The 20,672-nt window shown below is 45.8% G+C and overlaps 1 protein-coding gene across 11 annotated transcripts in view; it reads right to left on the reverse strand.

The window, feature by feature from the left end:
- The window catches only part of ENAH (ENAH actin regulator), a 129,775-nt gene that overhangs the window by 38,903 nt on the left and 70,200 nt on the right, over positions 1-20,672 (reverse strand). For all 11 annotated transcript variants that reach the window (XM_032838835.1, XM_032838842.1, XM_032838844.1 and 8 more), the window contains exon 3: positions 19,399-19,576. In XM_032838835.1, coding sequence (XP_032694726.1) covers positions 19,399-19,576 — 178 coding nt within the window. The remainder of the gene's footprint in view (positions 1-19,398; positions 19,577-20,672) is intronic.

A 20,672-nucleotide genomic window follows, 5' to 3' on the forward strand; every position in this document is an offset into this window, starting at 1 on the left:
GGAGAGAGACCACAGGCATACGTGTAACATGTCTACCAAGTCAATCACATCATTTCAAAGGAGACAAACAATTTGGGAAATTTTCTATAATTATATTTTAAGTTTAAACTTTAAAAGAATCTGTCTTACCAATGTCTGCAAATGACTACTCCTGTAAAGCCTTTATTAATAAACATGCCTGGTCTTCAGGTTTTACCCTTCTGTTCCTTTAATTCACGTTTAAAGGGAAAAAGAGTAAGGAAAATATGAAAACTTACAGAAAGCCCTGAGACAGGATCTCGCCTCGGACAGCAAAGCGCCTTCCAGGCTGCGCTGCCAATCACACTGGCTCAGCCACCTGACCGCTGTCAGAATGCGGGGAGCCCATGCAGACCTCACGAGACCCCCCACTCACCACCAGAAACTCCCACTCTTGTCTCCGTTTACGCCTGCTAAGCACCACTCTCGCACTCGGTATCTTAAGGCATCTTTCTACGGACTTCCACTGCTCACCACCGCATCGAATACTGCTCTCCGTCCTACCGCAGAGGGCACTTCCCGCCGGATGCTGAGGCCACTCTGTCCAGGCTCAGCTGGGGGGTGGGGGAGGGTGGGCAGTGCAAGAAGCGGCAGTCACGGCCCCGACCAGGCGGGCGCAGGAATGGGGACGCCTGCGGCAGGCTAATGGCCCACGCGAGTGCCAGTGCTCCGCACACCCGCAGAGACCCCGTCTCTCCAGGTCAGCCACAGGACCCATCAGGCTCGGCGCTCAGACGAGCACGGGCCCTTGAAGGAAAGTACGCGCCGAGGAGGTTAAGATGCGCCAAACCCACAAGATGTAGCATCTGTACTGGACGTCCAGAGAAGCGAAATGAGCTCGTCTATCAGCCGCTCTCCCCGAGACAGTCCTGTCACGGGGGTGCCCACCACTCCCCTCAGGGGTTTGGTCTGAGTGGCAAGAAGGAAGCAGCCTGGGAGAAGCGGCAGCGGCGACCATGCCGGGCTGTTTGCATCTTATCAGTATGACATGCTCCCGCCAGAGAGAATCACAATGGCAGACCCTCGGCTACAGTCCCCAACGCAGCTCGTGATGGGGCTATTACCCCTCTCGGCCTTTTTTCTGAGCGGTCAATGAGATAATGCTTGCTTAAAGCTGGTTTTACTTCACTTTGCTTCTAGAAAGCTGTCTGTTGAGGGGCACATCCATCACCAGCTTCCAAATGAGCAGCATTCGTGCTCTGACCATCAGTAAAGCCCCCAGGTGCAACCCTCGTGACAGCGACGTTCTATGACATATGTTTTAAAAGGGAACAAAAGCAAATGTGTGTGTCTGTGCTAAGGTGTCAAGAACAGAACGAAGGAAGACACTGCAGTGGTGTGGCTGCCTGCAATGAAAAAACAAAACCAAATAAAACCAAACAAAATCGGGCAGCGCGGGCATGCCAGTGGTGCAGCCAGTGCTGCGGGACAGGATGGAGGTTCCTCAAAGCTGGTTCCCCCATCCAGCAATTCTGCTTCAGGGCATATAGCCGAAGGAAATGAAAACAAGATACCCAAAAAACACCCACACCCCTATGTCCGCTGCAGCCTCAGTCACATCCATCAGGACGCTGCAAAAACCTACTGTCCATCCGCGGATGAACGGATCAAGAGGATGCAGTGTGTGAGATATTCTATTCTGGAACCTTACGGAATACACACAAGGGTGTATCACTCAGCAGTAGGAAGAAGGAAATCCTGCGCGAACTTGGATGGGCCCTGCAGGCATCACGCTAAGCGGAATGAGCCAGACAGACAAAGACAAAGACTGCATGGCATCACTCGTGGGTGGACTTGAACAAACAAACTAACTTACAGAAACATCAGAAAAGTGGCTGCCAGGGCCTGTGGGGGAAAGGGAGGTAAACAGAGGTTGGTAAAAAGGTACAAACTTTGAGACATAAGATGCATAAAGACCAAGGCTCGAATACACACATGGTGACGGTGGTTGACAGCACTGTACCGTGTAACTGAAATGTGCAGACTCACCCACAACACACACACACACACACACACACACACACACACACAGGTGAAGATGATAGATGCGTTAATTAACTGGATGGGAGGGATCCTTCCACAATATATGCTCTATCGGGACATCATGACATGTGCTTTAAATATCTTACAATTTCGTTCGTCAATTATACCTCCATAAAGCTGAAAAAAAGACACATACAGACATATACGTGGGTCTCATTCTACAGGACCCCGCGCCAGCAGACACGAGAATCACAACAAAGACCAAACTGTGTTCAGAGTAATGGTGTTTTTAAAGGGCATTTTAATACATTTTCAAAAAATGTTCATATTTTCTTTTAAAATACATGCAGTTTTTAATAAAAGAAAACCTTTATATATCTCAGGAGTGTCATGGATCAGCGACACATGAAAAAATGCCAACATACAAACTTCCCTCTTGTGTCGTCATGCCAAGTCTCAGGGAAACTGTACAGGTGATGGGGTTCCCCTGCCCCTTCGATTCTTGAATCCTTCCCCAACTTATGGCCTCAAGAAACATTTTATTCCTTTCTCAGCAAGTGGAAGATGGCTGCTGACAGACTGCGGAGAATTCCTTACAGGCCTGAACTGCGATAGTCCCGACGTGTCCCCAGCCCACACCTGTTCTTACACCATTTATCTTCAGCTGTGGAATCATTAACTCTGCCCCCAGCTAAAGAACCCGTTAGAGTCAACCAGAATATACCAGCCTGCCACATCCCGACACTCAAGAAGGGGAGACTGACCCACGTCCCATGCCTACTTCCCTGCAGGGCCCTCGGCCACCACGGGCACAGTCTGGCAGCGGCACTTTAACGAGCAGGATCTGCTTATGGCCGGAGCCCGTGCTCTATTCAGTGCACACACCAGAAATCCAGGGCCCTGCTCACCCCTTCCTTTTCATTACTAGTGAACCTACTGCCAAGCCCTTCCTGTCCCCTCGAAATCCCTCTCTCCAAAAGCCTCTGCTGCCCCGTGACCTCTTGTCCAGACGGTGGTTTGCAGAGGGATGCACTTACCCCAGAATGCTGACCACACACAGGCGCGGGAAAGAAAACACCAGCACTTCTATTTCTGTTCATTTTTCTCTCATGCCTTTTTTTCCTTAGGTTTCATAATATATGCAGAATGTCAACACCCAAGTACACACACTTACACAAGACACACACACAAGCAGGGATCAGCTCCAACACTCGCGGACCGCTAGCCCTGACTGTGGCGGCAGCATCGCCTCACGAAGCTGCCCATTCTGATCTCGGTACGACCCCCTTCCCCACAGCAGCCAGTGAACCAGATCAACTCGCCTCCCTCCATAAAACGTCTTCAATTGCTTCCCACTGGTCTTCAGCTAAACCTCAAACTCCAGGGCCCTCTCTCTGTGATGTGACCACTGCCTCCGTCATCCAGTTCACGCTGTCTTCCCAGGCTCCAGGCATGCCAGTCTTCCCGCCTTCCCGACGGGCTCGCTCGCAGCGCCTCCCTCTGCCCGGCCCCCTCCCCAACCTCCTTCCCCCGCTCCCTTCCCCTGCCCATGCCCCTGCCCCTGCCCTTGACCTCCTGCCCACACTCGTCTTCCCCTGGGTGGCGGGAAGATTTCCTTCTGCAGTAACTAGAACTTGCTGATAGTCTACACTCAACGTGAGTTCCCGTCAGGTCCCTACAATGAGGACAATCATTACCCGCCTTCACTAGGAGTTTTTTTTCCCTACTTCAAGTTTTAGCAACCATTTTCTCCTGTTAGCCACTTCAAAAAATCTGAAAGGATATAATAAGCATGAATATAAATTAGGTAATTATCAAATTATCTAAGAAACTTGAAGAATCGGTCTGAGGACTTAGGAGAGAGGTTTGAGTACAATATTATAATTAGGCAAAGTGGTCCAAACTTCTACTTGGGCGAGAGACAGACCAAACAGGCCCACAAGAGCCCCCAACACTGGAGACCAGCTGGGGGAGAACCACCAAAGCACCCAGCTCAGCGGGGAAGGCTGACTGAGGCACGGGCAGGAACACAAGGACACCTTGGATCATTTCTCAGAAAACTCGTTGCACTCTCACCATACAACAGAGACTTTCAAAGTCCCTGTCTCTTCGTTCCTACTTTTACGAAACAAAAAGAATTAAGAGAATCAAAAAAAGGTATCAAGTTTCTAAGCGAATGCTCCTGGATGTGGGAAAAAATGAAGTCAGGGCAGCTGTGGGCAGGGGAACCGAGCCTGGGGACAAAAGACGACGTGGTCAGAGATTTTGCAAACGCGATCAAGTGCTTCCTCTGTTTGCATTCAGCTCGGCACACACTTCTGCTGCAGTTCACCACGGTTTAAGAGGTTGAGGTTTTTTTTTTAAACTAAAGAATCTGCAGAAAGCTTTCTGCTTTGCTTTTAAGCTCTTTACTTTAAAAAAATGCTAAGATTCGGTCATTGCATTCACCATACACCTCGGCCCAACAACTTTAAAATAAGAAAGCCAACTACTGACGTGTGAGAGTCCCACTGGCACAACTTAGCACACCTAGACATGTGACACACGCTTTTTACTATGCTGGACTTCTCACACTGCCATGCGTGACCCACACTACAAGACAGCTGGAACCATGAACACATCATGCTGAACAAAAGCCGGTCACAAAAGAGCACGTATCATCTGGTTCGACGTACAGGGGACGTCCAGAATAAGCGAGTCTCCAGAGAGCAACTCCGTGGTCGCCAGGAGCAGGGAGGGGTGGTGGCGGCGGCTCCAGGCTGGGGGGCTGCTTTCCTGTGTGACTGAACTGTCTAAGGCTGACGGCGGGGACAGCTGCTCAACCCGGTGAAAGCACCGACCACTGGGCCATACGCCTCACATAGGGAAACGCTGTGCGAAAGCTCCAGAAAGCTGTAAAGGAAAAATACAGTGCCATGGTGGCTTTGTGTTCTTTATCTCAGAATCGTTTTTAACACAAACTTGAGAAGTATTTTGACCCCTATCACCTTTCCCTTATGGAAAATATAAAAGGTGACTGTGTTCGGGTGGTAGGCTTTTAGGTTTGTCTTTTTTCTCTATGTTTTTCTGCACTGCTTAAATTCTTAAAATAAGCACACAACTTTTTAATCATAAAAACAAAAAACAAAACAAAACAAAAACCACTTATCTTCCCCTGAAAAACAAAATGCTGTGGAAATCAGAGTTCCATTAGCAAGAGCTCTGGCTGGCTGAGGGCCCTCCTGACTCTGGCCTTAGATCAAAGAAAAGGACACAAATGATGAAGGAAGGGACCCGAACAATGACACCAGGGTGACCCCAAGGGTCTGGATGGGCTACAAGGCTACGATGCCCTTTCCAAACTCAACAGCTTGTGTGGGAAGGTCCGTGGCAGCGCCCCTGCCAGGAGGAATCAACACTGAAGGGGTTTCTTAGGTGGTGCCTCTGAATACCCATGCGCTCGTCAGGATGGTTCATCCCAGTGACACCAGGACAGCGGGCTCCCCGTCCATGGGGCCCAGCGCCTGGCTCTCATCTCCGCACAGGAACTCCAGCTACTCCAGCATGGAGACCAGGAAGCAACTTCTACCGAAAACCACATCAGGCAATTAATACTTGCAACGAAGGTATACACAAATTTACTTTTTGAAACTCAAAAAAAGGTAAAGTTTTATTAAAAGCATAGTTTGGTTAAATACATAAAACACAAAATAAGCTGGGCTTGTTCACGTGGTGCAGGGTTTACCACTGGGGCTTGCTGGAGGAGGTGGGGGGGTGGAGGAGGGTAGGAGGACAGAGGCAGAAGGAGAAGCAGACTCCAGGTGGAGCAGTGAGCCCAATGTGGGACTTGATCTCAGGACCTTGAGATCATGACCTGAGCTGAAGGCAGAGCCTCAAATGACTGAGCCACCCAAGCACCCCATTACTCTCTAAATACACTGTCTCACGAATGGCAGTTAGCAGGCCATAAACTCGGCTGCCTATTCAAACGTGATGGTTTGCGACGGTGATGAAGAATTGATTTACTCAAATAACACTAAAAACAGGGATCGTTTAGGTTATAAAACTTATAAAAATTAAGGAAACTTTAAATTATGAGTGTCACAGGTTCCCACTCTTAATAAAGTGTTACTCAATAAAGTACTTCTTTTTCAGGAAAACTGTACACTTACCTTTTAAATTTTATATATATATATATATATATATATATATATATATATATATATTTTTTTTTTTTTTTATATATTCTATTCATTTATTTGACAGAGATCACAAGTAGGCAGAGAGGAAGGAGGAAACAGGCTCCCTGCTGAGCAGAGAGCCCGATGCAGGGCTCGATCCCAGAACCCCGGGATCATGACCTGAGCCGAAGGCAGAGGCTTTAACCCACTGAGCCACCCAGGCGCCCCTTAAATTATATTTTTAATATTTATTTTCATCTTTAGGTTTCTATTATTCTACTTTCTTCATTAGACATTTTTCATGTTAAATCTGAATCTTTTAACTACTTACCCTCTAAAAATAAGATGTAAAAGCAGCAGCAATTCATTGTTGTTTACAAACAAAATGGGGGTTTGGGGGGGTGGTCTTCAGTACCAGCAAGAGCCTGGAAGGAAACACCATGAAACGCCAGGACAGCCCACGGGAGCCCGAGGTCCCTGCGATGCGCTGTGTGACTGTGGAGTTATGGCCTTGTACTGTCTCCTAAGAGTTAGCGGTCTGCCTCGCCGGACTTGAAGATGCTCAGAGGTAACATCTGTGCCACGTTCACATCCTAATGTGAGCGACCAGCTTGGCACGGAGAAACTGATATACTTGTTTAGCTCAAGTGATTTTTCACAGAATCCACTCACATTAAAGAGCTTGTAAAAGGTATACTGTGTGCTAGCGGTCGTCTAAGTACCTTTACTTCAATCCATCTAAATGATGCAAATGGGTAAGATGAATATGAGAACAAATCAATCTGTACATAATTTTATTAAAAAGGAGAGATACATAAGACCAAAAATATTTAAACAAAAGTCAGGGAAGGGCGCCTGGGTGGCTCAGTGGGTTAAGCCTCTGCCTTCGGCTCGGGTCATGATCTCAGGGTCCTGGGATCGAGTCCCGCATCGGGCTCTCTGCTCAGCAGGGAGCCTGCTTCCCTCTCTCTCTCTGCCTGCCTCTCTGTCTACTTGTGATCTTTCTCTGTCAAATAAATAAATAAAATCTTTAAAGAAAAAAAAAAGTCAGGGAAATAAAACTGGTTTTAAATTAAAAACAAAACAAAACAAAAAAAACCTCTGTGTGGATGTATCTGAAGTTTTTAATGGACTGTAACGTTGGGCTCCCATGAGCCTCCAGCAAAGAGGGAATTCTTTAAAAACAAGGAAGCAGCCTCGTCCACAGCCACTTTCCAACATGAAGAAATTCAGGTGAGGGCAAGTTCTTTGCCCAGTCCTTAGGACCAAAAGCCATCAGAAGGCAGGGCACAGGAGCAACCCTTCAAGGGAGGCAGGACCGCAGAAACCAGAGCTGTCCTGAAAAAGGCAGTCTGGCCATGCATCCTCTTACCATGTACCCTCCTAACAAGCTTACCCGGAGCCTGCGTGGAAGCAAACCCACACTCCACACACCGCGGCCATTGCTCTAAGGTGAAGTGCACAAGAAACACTCGTGCACGGTGGGATGTCTAGATAACACTTGCTCAAAATCATACTGTACTGAGTAGAGGGGAAGTTTCGACAGAAATAAAAGCTGCACTAACAGACAAGGTGGGATCACCTCGGTCCTGACCACCCACTGAGTAGAGGGGAAGTTTCGACAGAGAAATAAAAGCTGCACTAACAGACAAGGTGGGATCACTTCGGTCCTGAACATCCACCCCCACTTCGGGGGGATGTGATCTTGAAAACAGAACCACACTCTGCAAACGGAAGCAGATGTGTTTATTTACAAGTGAGGAGATGTCATTCAAGCCGAGTTCCCCAAAGAACAGCATGGATCCTGCTGGAGTGGAAAAACAGTGATGGTTTCCTGCGAACAGAATTCTAGACGCGCTGACATCCACTCATGGAAATAATGCTACCAGGTACTATTACTGCATTAAATACACTTGAGAGCTGTTTATAGATCACATCTTAGTCCAAATTAGCAGGCAGCAGGTCAGCAGAGATGCTTTGAGTACCTTGATCTGTTTATGCCAAGAGAATCTGCTAGTAAAGACTAGCATTGTCACTAACTTTGGTTCTGCCAAATTCATTTATTCACTCCAGAAATAAAAAGTTTAAAGTGTTCTGAGAAAACACAAAGTTCCTCAGTGGTGAAAGCAGCAGCAGAAAAAGCCACGGCCCGGGATGCAGGGGGCTGTTTGCTGAATGTACAGTCCAGAGGGGCCAGAGCCCAAGGACCAAGAGCCACAAAAGATGGAGCTGCTTTGTTCTAAGAACAACGGAAAGCAAGCAGAACGCTACCTGGTGCCCACGATAGCAGGACTGTGACAATCTACAGTGCCCCACATCAATGCAAGGTTCTCCCAACCCCCCAACAGTACTTGTAAAGAGACCAGAGACCCACTTCCTGGTAATTAATGTCACTCATTCAGTCGACATCTTCAAATTGGGATGTACGCTCCTAAGGCTTAAATATATGAACTCTAATTCTGAGTAAGAAAAGGTAATTCTTGTGTTTAGCACAGCATTACCACAGTAAAGACCAGGACAGTATCTGCAAAGGAAAGTCCTTACTATAAATGCATTTCTTGGGGGGGGGGGGGGGGTTATGGACATTGGGTAGGGTATGTGCTATGGTGAGTGCTGTGAAGTGTGTAAACATGGAGATTCACAGACCTGTACCCCTGGGAGGGGGGGAAATATATATATATATATATATATATATATGTTTATAAAAAATAAAATTATAAAAAAAATTTTAAAAAATGCATTTCTTCCTACGTGAATGACACTGTCATAACCAAATACTCCTGAAAGTTTCCAGAAAACAGAAGCCGTTTGTTTTCTGGTGTGAATTTTCTCAGAAATTGCAAAAGCCCACAGACACAGCAGGTCTACCTTATGAGAACTATTTTCAGTGTCTTCCGATGAGCAGCTCGCTGTGTTCATTCTACCTCACAATCACCACTCTGTCCCTCTGCTGGGACACACGCTGCCAGGCAGACCTTTCTGACTCGTCTGTCTTCTCTACCCAATTCACAGCCTCTTAAGGTCCACAATTTTGAATTACTCATTTTTGTTTCTCTCATAACACGTAACACAGAACCTTATTAAGAGTGTAAATAATTCAGTTTCCTGTGGCTTTTCTTCTTTAGATCATGAGACCCACCTACCTCTTAGGAATTTTCTATGGGTTAACGAAACAATAGTCTTTATACAATACTGACTTCAAACATACCACTATTTAATACCATCTTCAAAAGACTGATTAGAATTTTTCTGTCTTGCCTACTAGAACACAGAAACAGAAATGCCCAATGTTCACACAGAGACAGCAATGTACGCAAGCTCTTTGCTGAATGCAAACACGGACAAGCCACAATACGCCATCCCACCTACAGACCAATCCACGGCAGTCCAAATCCAGCTCTAAGAATGGCGGCGCACCTCGGCTGCCCCTGTGTTGTGACTGGTCTCAGCAGAGAAGTAGGTCCTGCAAGTCAGTTCTCACCACCAATGAAGAGCAAGGTGGAGTCTGTTTTATTAGAGCTGCTCCCTACTCCCTACATCCTTACTTAAAGATGGAAAAATCTAACAAAACAGGTAGCAGAATTTCTGACATCCAGCAAATACTTCTCCAATTTATGAGCAACACACAGGACTAAATTTCAGGAATACAAGTAAAGGGACTATATAATTACCACTCTGCTGCAGTAAAATGTGCAAATAATCAAGGATGACATCCCAGATCACGGCAGTGCCACTCATTAAATTTTAAACTGTCTGTAAAGTAAGCTGAGAAACGTCATCCCCAGCCAGACCTGAGTCAGACCTGACAAGAGGTCCCGCCACCAGAGAAGCAGAGAAACAAGAATGACAGGCAGAGAGAAGAGCGTGTATGACAATAAACTTCAGGCCACAGGCACCTTCCATAAGACTATGACATGCAGATTCAACAGAAAAATCTTATCTCTTGTAGTCATTCGGTCACATCCTTCTGTAGCGGGACCAGCTCCAATTCCGTACCGTAAGACTAACACCACGCCCGTGAACAGTGCAGTGTCAGACCTGAGTCACAGCCACGCTGAAGTGCTTTCCCCAAACAGCTAGCCATCTGGAACTTCAAAGTCTAGAAGCAAATATTTTCAACTTCATTTATTACACGGATTATAGAAACATGTAATTCAACTATTAGAACATCACTGTGGAAATCACAAGAGAAGTCACAAACGCACCAATGAGAAACCAGAACCTGAACTTCTAAGAGGCAGAGCTCACACAGCCACAGGGGTTACTAGTGTTGGAGAGAAGATGGTTCCAAATCTATTGCTGGGCATTTTTTATACCTGCAGCAGGAAACAGACCCCCATTCTCCCTGCTGCTGATAGGTGGTGACAATCCGGACAGGAGTGAGGTCTGCACTCTGCCCACTACCGGACAGGCCCAGCATGGGAGGCCTCCTGATGGGAAGGACAGAAGATGCAGAACAGAGGGAAGAATAATGACAGAAGAAAGGCTCCTCTGTTGTAAGCAAAGCTAGGCTTATCTTAAAGACACAGAGTCTTAAAGAGATAGAAAATATGGAACCTCAACTGTCAACCACTAAGAGGACAAGAGCTCTTTGCTAGGCTGCCTGGAAAAATTGACTTTATTGTTGAACTATGTTTTCACTCCAAATTTCCAAAGCCATTGGAAATTCTCTCCTCAGTCAACAGTGCCCCTGTTGATTAAGGAGGGCAGTCATCCTCAAAGGCTCGGGTCCCGGCCCCCTCATACTCTTAAACATCATTAAAGACCCTGAACAGCTCTTGTGAAGGTGAGTTATAGCTACTGTTATTTGCTGTATTAAATAAACAATATCCTTCCAGTTTTAATTTCCAGTAATTCATTTTAAAAATAGTAATTCTTTTCCAAAACAAAATTATTTCCCAAATAAAAAATACTATTAGCATGACATGGCTTTATATTTTTACAAATCTCTTTAATGTTTGGTTTAGCGAATACACCTGGATTATTTTATTTGCTTTTGCATTCGGTATGTTACAGCACCTTGCTTTGGCTGAAATGTAAGAAGGAAAAAGGAGTGCCTTACAGACTCCCTGGAAGGGTCTAGAAGAGGGTCCTCAAGGATCCCTGGAGCACACTTCTTAAATCCTGAGTAAGGGCTTTCAACTCAAGATTTCTGATGCTGCAGGTGGCTTGGCCCAAAGAAAATGAGAATATGGAGAACAGTTAGATAGAGACCATAATCCAGGGATGGCATCGCTTCTTGGCCTTTTGGCCTAAGATCAAGTGCAGAATCCAGGGATGGCATCAACCCCTCCGATGACAAGGGGACGATGAGGGCATCTACAAACCACTAGTGGAAGCTACAAGGTAAACACTCATTCAAACTGTCCTGACCAAGAACTAGCAACAGAGTAGTTCCAAGTATGACTCACCACAAATACTGGAGGATAAAGCTATCCTGAACAAATGAGAAGGATGTAATACCTTAGTGTTTACCACTGGCACTAATCCAGTCACTTTCTAGTCCCAGAACTTCAAGATAGCTCTTGCAGGTGAGGCCAAGGGAACAGAACCAGCGAGAGGCAGCCTTCCAAGGGAATCTGGGTCTGGTGCACCCACTGAAAGTAACGATGCCTGCGCTCCATCCTGGGGAGAACAGAGATCCATCACCCAGATCACTTTCCAGAAGTGCTCAGTGCCCCCTGGAAGCGCAGCTGAGGAAGGGAGAGACATGGGCGGGAAACTAAGGCTTGGAAGTATGGTGGGTAGGACAAAGGAACTAGAAGCCTGACTCAGCAGCTCCTGACCTGTTTCACAGCTGAAAACCCTTATATTACTTTAACTAACCCCCTTGGACTAGACGTTGGGAGTGAGTCTGTCCAAAGAACCTTTCACAAGTAATCAGACATGCAGCTGGTCATGTTTTCAATTCAGGTCCTGGGACTATTTAAGCTTTTCTTATTGGCATCTTGGCACAATCTCATAATCACAAAAAGATCCAAAAATTCCTAAAATGTCAGTAACAGTAGATCAGAATTTCTGATAGGTTTTAAGCGGAGTATCTCTACAAAGAGCTGGTAATTTTTAGTCCCAAGCAAAAAAACTTAGTATTTGAGCTAGTGGTGTAACATCACCTATCACTAGAATGTATGGTGTAGTACCGTTCCTTTAGCTTTCCAAACTGAGGGAGATCATCTCACAACTACTTGTTGTGTGGTAGTCTTGTGCGTAACAAACTGAAAATCACTGTTCTAACATGAAAGAAATCATCTTCCACAGAATAGGACATACACGTTACACTCATGTTAACTGTCAGTAAGTTACTGAACTGGGGCGCCCGATGGCTCAGTCTGTTGAGCCCAAACCAAGTCATGATCCTGGGACTGGGCCCCATGTTGGGCTGTGTTCAGCAGGGAGTCTGCTTGAAATTCTCTCCCTCTCCTCCTCTCACTAATAAATAAGTAAATCTTCAAAAATGTTGTTACTCAACTTGGGGCTGAACACCTTTGCTCTCTAATTTCATTTTCAAGTCTGTAGAAAAAATTAATAGTTTCTTTGCCTGAAGACAAAACTGTGTCTATGTACCTTCCTTTCTGAAACCTGGACTCAGATTCACAGTAAAAATTGACTTTATTGTTGAACTATGTTTTCACTCCAAAGCTAACAGTCATACCACGTCTCCCACAGACGCCGTCCTCGCCCGCAGAGCTCTGCCAAGGTCCTGTAAAATGGGCAGCCAGAAGTCCTTCTCAAGGAAAACAGGCACCTAAGGGGGTGAAGCACTAGCGTATTGGCTTCCCGTGCACTCACCTGACTCACTGCTGTCATGCTCCCGTCTCAATTTCCCCTCTGTTCTCGTGATTTCTGTCTCCACGAGGCATCTCATGCTTGTCCCCCTTGCCTCCAGCAGCTCCCTTTTCAAACCACTGCCACTTTCTTAAGCACAGTTTCTTCCCCCTCGCGCCACCTGCTCAAAAACTCCACTAACTCCACGTCTCCCAAAGGCCCTTCTTGATCAGACCTAGCTTCTGACTTTCTCCCCAAAGGACAAAACAGGCAAACAGGGCTCACTCCTTCCCCTCCCGTTCTGCCATCTCCCGGCTCCCTGTGCCTACACTTCATTTACCTCCCTAAAGTAGCTCCAAAAGCCACCTCATCAACACCTGCCCAGCGGCCCCTCTGCGGACACCTCATTCCCCTTCAGAGAGAACTTCATCTGTGCCTCAGCGGGGGCCTTCTTTCAGGGACAATGGGTGTGTCTTCTCTCCCCTCCGAGATAAGAACCCCTGGACAGGAGATCTGAGGGCATTCAGATGCACCCATACCATGGAGGAATTAACAAACTTCCTCTGGGAAAAAAAAAGGAACAAGGCAGGTCTTCACCAGGGAGTGAAGACAAGGAAGAGGCTAAAGAAAACCAAAGTCCTTCCTCGAAGCAAGTTAACCCATATTGCAAAATTTTCCAGGTGTTTATAAAGATTAGCATTCAAAAACAACATCTTATAGCTTTGTAATACTAATGTCTTCATCTCATTGAATTCCCAGCATGATCTCCTAACATGGTCTCCAAAGGAAACAGTGGTAGAGAAGTTAAGAGAAGGCACCCGGCCACCACAGGAAAGGACAGCATTAGAGAAGTTAGAGAAGGCACCTGGCCACCATAGGAAGAGACTGGCTCTGACTCCAATTACAAGTGCTTTCCACTAAATGAAAGACCTTGAAATCTTACTAAAATACAAGAGACAAAAAGTAAATGAAAGCTCTTTTCTTTCCTATTTTCTGGCCCCAAAGTGACTTTCCCTGATGATGTTGATTTGAAAAGCAGAGAAACAGCCCTTACCCCAGCTGTGCCTCCCCCTCTGGGGCTATGACCCAAGGGAAGTCCCCTGGGTCTTAACAGTCTCTGTAGCTGGACACTGGAGACACAGCTCCAGCAGATCAAGCCCCCGTGCCTATGAAGACTGTGAAATTACACGTGGGGGAGAGTACGGAAGAGGTAAGGATAAAAGCAGGACGTGACCGGACCCACAGAAAGCCGGTCCCACCCACCTGACCCCCAAACCCGTTACTCACTGCATCCTGAGGAGCAGCTAACACTGTCTGTCTCGAAAGAGGACTTTAGTAAGGTAAGTTGATTGGGGAAAACTCAGTGAAAAATACTGTCCAAAAGACAAGCTCTGGGATTCTTTCAAGGTCCGATCTCATAGGATTTTATGAGGGCCTTAATAAAGTGCTCCAAATGTAGCATCTCCAGAATCAAACCCGTGACCCAGGGCCCAGAACCACACCCGCCCCTCTCCTCCTCTGGCTAACGCCATTTTTGCCAGTGGCCTGGATGATGCTCGGTGGCTGGAGAGACACGTCTGTAATCACCTCACAGCACCCCTGCCTCCTTCCTGGCCTGCCCATCATAAGTCACCGACAGAGATCCTAAACGTGTTTTTTTTTTTTTTTTAAGATTTTATTTTTTGACAGAGAGAGAGAGAGAGCGAGCGCACGCACACACGCACACGCAGGGGGAGAGACAGGCAGAGGGAGAAGCAAGCTCCCCTGCCAAGCAAGCAGCCCAATGCAGGACTCGATCCCAACACCCCAGGATCATGACCTGAGCGAAGGCAGACGCTTAACCCACTGAACCCCACAGGTTCCCCCACCTAAATGGGATCCTATGCAGTGGTCTAGCCGTGGGCCCCAGGGCAGGTCACGTGACCGTCTGTAAGCTTCACTCTTCTCTCCAAGAGGAAGACACTCCCAATGCTGCAGGGTTATCATAAAGACCATCAGTGATATGCATGCCTAGGAAGGACCAGGCATACAGCAGGCACCTAGTAAACAGACCATCGTTCCTGCCTCAGACGGGCTTTATGGACAAAATGCAACAATACCCTCGAGGACACAGCAGCCAGAAGTAGAAGCATCACCTCTTCGTCTCTCTGGTCCTCTTCCTCCGTGACGGCTCCGTTTCAGGATGCCACCTTTCTCAACCGCGGCATCACAGCACACCCTAAACCAGGCCAGGCCTGGGGCGCATGCTAACCTGCTAACCAGCCTACCACGTCCGTGCTAGAGCACACACCTGCTCACAGAACATGCTCCTGGCCCCCTCGCAGGTGGCATCCCCCCGACCCGGCAGATCCGGCGCCTTGCCACGCACAGCCCTCAGCGGGACACAGGCCCCTCCCCGCCTTCCCTGCTTTCTCTCTCAGATCTCTCTCCTCTGTAAATTCTCACACCTAGGCCACAACACTGCCTCTCGGTTGTTTCCCAATGCCCCCACCCAGAGCATCTAGAATGTTCTCCTACCACAGCTGAGGCCTACATTCTTCAAATCATACCTCCAGCATCATCTGCTGTTCGAATCTCCCCTGGACCCCGGAGTTTTCTTCGGTACTCCCCAGTCCTTGGTGCACACCTCACTCATGGCATCCCACACACTGTATCCTAATGTGCTGATCTTGTTTCCAGTAGCCCCAGCCCTGCTGAAAGCCCGGAGGGCAAGGGACAGGCCTCAGCCTATTAGCACCAGTCCCCACGCCTGCACAGGGCCTAAGCTCAGAGCACACTGGATGGCATCTGTGATAGGACCTTAGTATTGGTCCCATGAAACATGCGATCTGCAGGCCTGAAAAATAAATGTCACTATTAAGATATTTCTAGGAACTTTTTGAGATTTCTAAAATCCAATTAATTCTAAAACATATCTCCAAAAGATTGAAAAATGCGGAGATAAAATTCATATAAATGCTCATACTGAAGGTATATCAGACCAAATTTCCAGTAAGAGTAATTAATGGACTCTCTATATAAAAATATTTTTTAAATCTGAAGAAAAATTTAAACATGAGAATCGCATTGTATTCTCTTCTTCAAGCTATAAAATATATCTTACAGCTATAAAATAAATCTAGCAAAAGCAGTCTTAGCTAATGGTAAAATATTTTAAGGTTTTCCCTCTACAAAAGTATGCTTAATCTTGGTCAAGAAGAACAAAAGTCGAATACACTTACTGGCTATGCTTACAATTTTCCTTTTTAAAAAGTGAATTTTTTAAATTATTTCCTATTTTCAAATACCCTCAACCTTTCTCAAAAAAAATTGTGCAAATTTACCTCCACTAATCATCACAAGACTAACTTTACATTTTATATAATCCACAACTATTTATCTGCAAAACTGTTATAAATATACTTGACAAACAACACAGAAATAAAAAATATTGGTCTGGATAATGCCATCCGAATGTAAGCGTTTAAAAATCGAGTCTCTCATTAGAGAAAGGGGAGAAATACACTGTAGCATTTGGTACAGAAGAAGGAAGGCTAATTCAACTCTTTTTCAAAAACGTTAGAACATGTGATTTGTGGTTTTAAATTCCAAATATAACTAGCTGTATTTAGCACCTCCTGTACTTTCCAGTATATTAGATAATTGCACACCAAGTTAAAAACAAAATAAAGGAAAACACTCCTGCCACCCTCCTTTTCATAAAAGAGATGGAAATATCACACACACACAGAGCACCTTATGAAGGTCAGTATGAATAGCCCCAAAGAAAGTAGTTTTTTTCTTCATTTAAAAAATGTTTGAGGGTTTAGAGAACTCAGGGACAAGGGAGAGGTAAAAGGAGAACCAAGTGATTATGGGTTTTGGCAAAAGAGACGGGCTAGTACCTTCAGCCCCTGCTCTGGAGAGCCGCGTGCTGCCTGGGCGGCTTGGGCTCTGAGCCCCCAACAGTCAGAGTGGCGCCACGGTTTTGCATGTGAAGGTGCTGAGGTTCTCAAGAAGATTCTGTCTGAACAAAGGTGCGCGTCACTTTAAAAACCTAAAAATCACTCAGAAGGATAAACCAACATTCATGGATAATACTGCTATTAGCAGCTAAAAAAAAAACAAAAAAAAAAACCAAAATGAACAGAACTATTCAATATTGAAAAATGGTTTTACAATGTGGCAAATCATTAAGCAGCAGGAAAGACTGATGTCTGCAGTCACTTCAACTTTAGGAATGTTTGTTTCTGCTGCTTCTGATCAGAGGGTCACTGGGTATATTGTTTGCTTAGGGAGGGGACACACACGTTAAGCTTTTCCAACGTGGTTTTGGCAGGAAGACAAAAGATGATTTCAGTAAGGAGCTGGCTGTGAGCCCGAAGCAAACAGCTATGGAAGGGGAAGGCACGCTCAAGATGAGAGGTGACATTACTGGGTACGTTTGTTTAGGTGGATGGGACGGGCCCACTAAATAACCCTGGGGACAGGAGACACACGTATCCTACTCTGCAGAGCTACAGAGAAGACTCTAGCCTTCTGACTCTCAGCGCCGGCCTCCTCCTGCGCCTCCACTTCCAAGTCAGTTAATGCCATCAAAGATCAGAAATCAGTATACTACAGTAATTTATGAGAAGTCATTTTCTAACTAAACCCTCTCCCAGGCTTTGTTTTCTCTGAGGAAACCAAATCCTCTCTGCAGGGAGCCGGTTAAGCCAGGCCCACCTGTTCCACCACTATCCCCCTCCCCTCGGCCTGCACAAGACAGGCCTAGGCTGTGACACGGAAGAGAACAAATGTCAAGATCATCTAAGAAGAATCTGTTACATTTTTCTGCCTTACCAAATGCTCATGGCTAGTGAGATGATGGGCGATTTCCCCACTTGCCAAACTTTCTAGAATGCGGAAACTACAAGAGAATGTAACAGCGTTTCTCCACACTAAGACTCACTGATTCCAAAAGATGGAGCTCCGAAGGAAAAACAAGAGCATTTGCATTCTGAAAGCAAACTGCAAGACTACACAGGATAAAAACAATCCTTTCCATTGGGTAAAAACAAACCGATGACAAAATGAAAAACAATCATTTTAACCACTTTAGTAACATTTAGTTCCTAACATCCAGGGACACTCTTTTGAAGGTTCAGAAATAAAAATGCTAGTTTGTTTCACACATGGGGAAGCCAAACGTCAGTGTCATATATACACCCTCTACACTTTGGGCCTTTCATCATTTGGTGTGCAGCTGGCCTCCCTGTAGAATACGGAGCCACAATTCTAGTCTCTCTGCTACAGTGAGACCACAACAAGGGGACATTCTACCCCTGGAGCAGAAGGCAGACAAGAGACGGGCACAGGGGCACTCAGACAATCTACACCTGAGACATGCACACCCCAGGGCTTCTCTAGGCTCTGCACTTACAGATGAACCAGGAACTCCTGAGGCTTCTCAAGACAGAGAAGATATAAGAGCTATGTACCAATTCTTTACAGAAATCTTCATTTCCTCAAAAGAGCTCGTATAAACCATCTACAGGCATAAAAAGGTGGTTTGGGCAAGATTCCCATATGTCTTCTTACTCTGTAATTCATATCTGAAATAGACTAAGCCATAGGCTAGATGTTTCAACCCTTCGTAGAATAAGACACGGTATAAATAAAATTTAACATATCAATAACAGGTTTTGAAACTCTACACCTTAACAAGGTATCAAAAATGAATCTGTCTCTCCTCTTAAAATATATAAATACATTTTGCTTAAGGCACATTTGTATATTCAACATCACTACTAAGCACACAACAAAAGCAAGAGAGATCACATTTACATTATTTTACATAGAACTTATTTTTAGAATATAAAATCTCTCTCCCTAAAGAGTTCACCACACACTGGCGTATTCGTTTTCAATTTTGTGAACTAAAACTAAAACACAATTCATCTCTGATACATACACAGATTTAAATCCTGCGTTTTCAAACAGTGAATCGTTTCTGCTTCTCTTTTTTTAACCACCACGCCATGTCAGAGGAGAGGCAATTCAAGGCTCGCACCACCTGAGGGCGCTCCTAAAATCTTTAAACAACTTTCAGAATCAAGTTCTCACGAACGAGGACGAAAGGAAATCCAGTCCTACTTGAAGTTCACAGGCTCAGCAGTGACTTAAAAAACGTGTTTCAGAAAACATGCGTTTCTTCGTACAAGGGCGAGATGATAAACACACATAATTTATCTCCACTGCATGTTCTCTGAGCCTCACATCACGCAACAAAAGCTGAGGTTCTAGAGGAGCAGAACTACCTTCGAAGGCGAGTTAAAAATTGACTGACTACCCAATATCATGAGATCATCCCTCTAGGCCATATGCTTACCATCAACAAGCCAAAAATTACATTTCTGTAGAGAACAACAGAAATTCGGGAATTACTTCAAATACATTTTACACACACATATACACGGCACTTGGAGAAAACAAGGAAACCCGGACACCGTACCTGTTTCCTGGGAATTCAACACCTCTAAGGCGTGCATCATGGCACTTGCGAAGACATTGGCATCCTCCTTGCTGCCAAAGTTGAGGCCGTACACCTGTCGAGCATCTCGCCACTGGTGGAAGGTCTGCGTAGCCTGATTGTACTTCAACCCCTTAGGGATGGCACAATTTATCACCACCTGAAAGATACGGATGCCCCACAGAGTCAACCTGATATTCAGCAGAATCAACAGACCCTGACTGAGTGTTCTTACTCAAACCTGGTCCTTGTGGGCCGTGGCAAAAAAAAAAAGGTTAAAAACCATTCTCTCAGGTAACATCAGTCCACAGAAATCACAGTCTGATAGAAGGTAAGCTGTCTGACGTTACAAAGGTCTGCCTTAAAATAGTAAGTCGGCAGAAGAAAAAAATAAAAAATAAAAAAAATCGACACCCTCATTAAATACATTTTAACAAGCTCATTTAAGTATTATACATTCAGAAAGCATGTGAAAAATAAGCAGTGAAGCAGCCAGGACCCTGATCAAGAAAAAGGCATGTTAACACCAGAAACTGCCTTTGTAAGAAGTCCACCTCCCCAAAGGTACTAGCCACAGTCCGAGGCTCACAGGATCAGTCTTGCAGGCTTCTGCAGTTATTTAAGGAGAGCTACGCGGTACATATGTCACATGCCTGCTCTCTGTCCCTCACGACTGTTTACGGGAGTCAGCTATCTGTCGCATGCGGCTCCAATTTATTCTTTTTTTTTTCCTTTGAAGATTTTATTTATTTAATAGAGAGAGACAGCACAAGCAGGGAGAGAGGCAGGCAGAGGGAGAGGGAGAAGCAGATTCTCTACTGAGGAGGGAGCCCGATGCGGGGCTCAATCCCAGGACCCCGGGATGATGATGTGAGCCAAAGGCAGGCGCTTCACCAACGGAGCCACAGAGGCGCCCCATCTCTGGTTTCTTCTTTATCACTCTCTGCGGTGTTCCATCTTATCAACCACGCTTATTTCCCCATCCTCCCATTCATGAACATTTGCATTACTTGCAGTTTGGGGCTATTAAATGAGTGATGTTATGAACATCCTACTAAATGTCTTCTGCTACCCATGGGCACCCCTTCTGCTGGGCGTATACCCAGGAGTGGCGCTGTCATGGCCAAACTCATGCTCAGCTTCAGCAGACAGCTCCCAGCAGCCCTGCAGATCCGTTCTATCAATCTCTGCTCCCACGGCGGCGTACAACAGCTTGTGTGAACACACACACAACATTACAACTGAACGGTCCGTCT

The sequence above is a fragment of the Lontra canadensis genome, unplaced genomic scaffold (assembly GCF_010015895.1).
Source record: "Lontra canadensis isolate GAN:19392208 unplaced genomic scaffold, GSC_riverotter_1.0 scaffold106, whole genome shotgun sequence".
Taxonomy (NCBI): Eukaryota; Metazoa; Chordata; class Mammalia; order Carnivora; family Mustelidae; genus Lontra; species Lontra canadensis.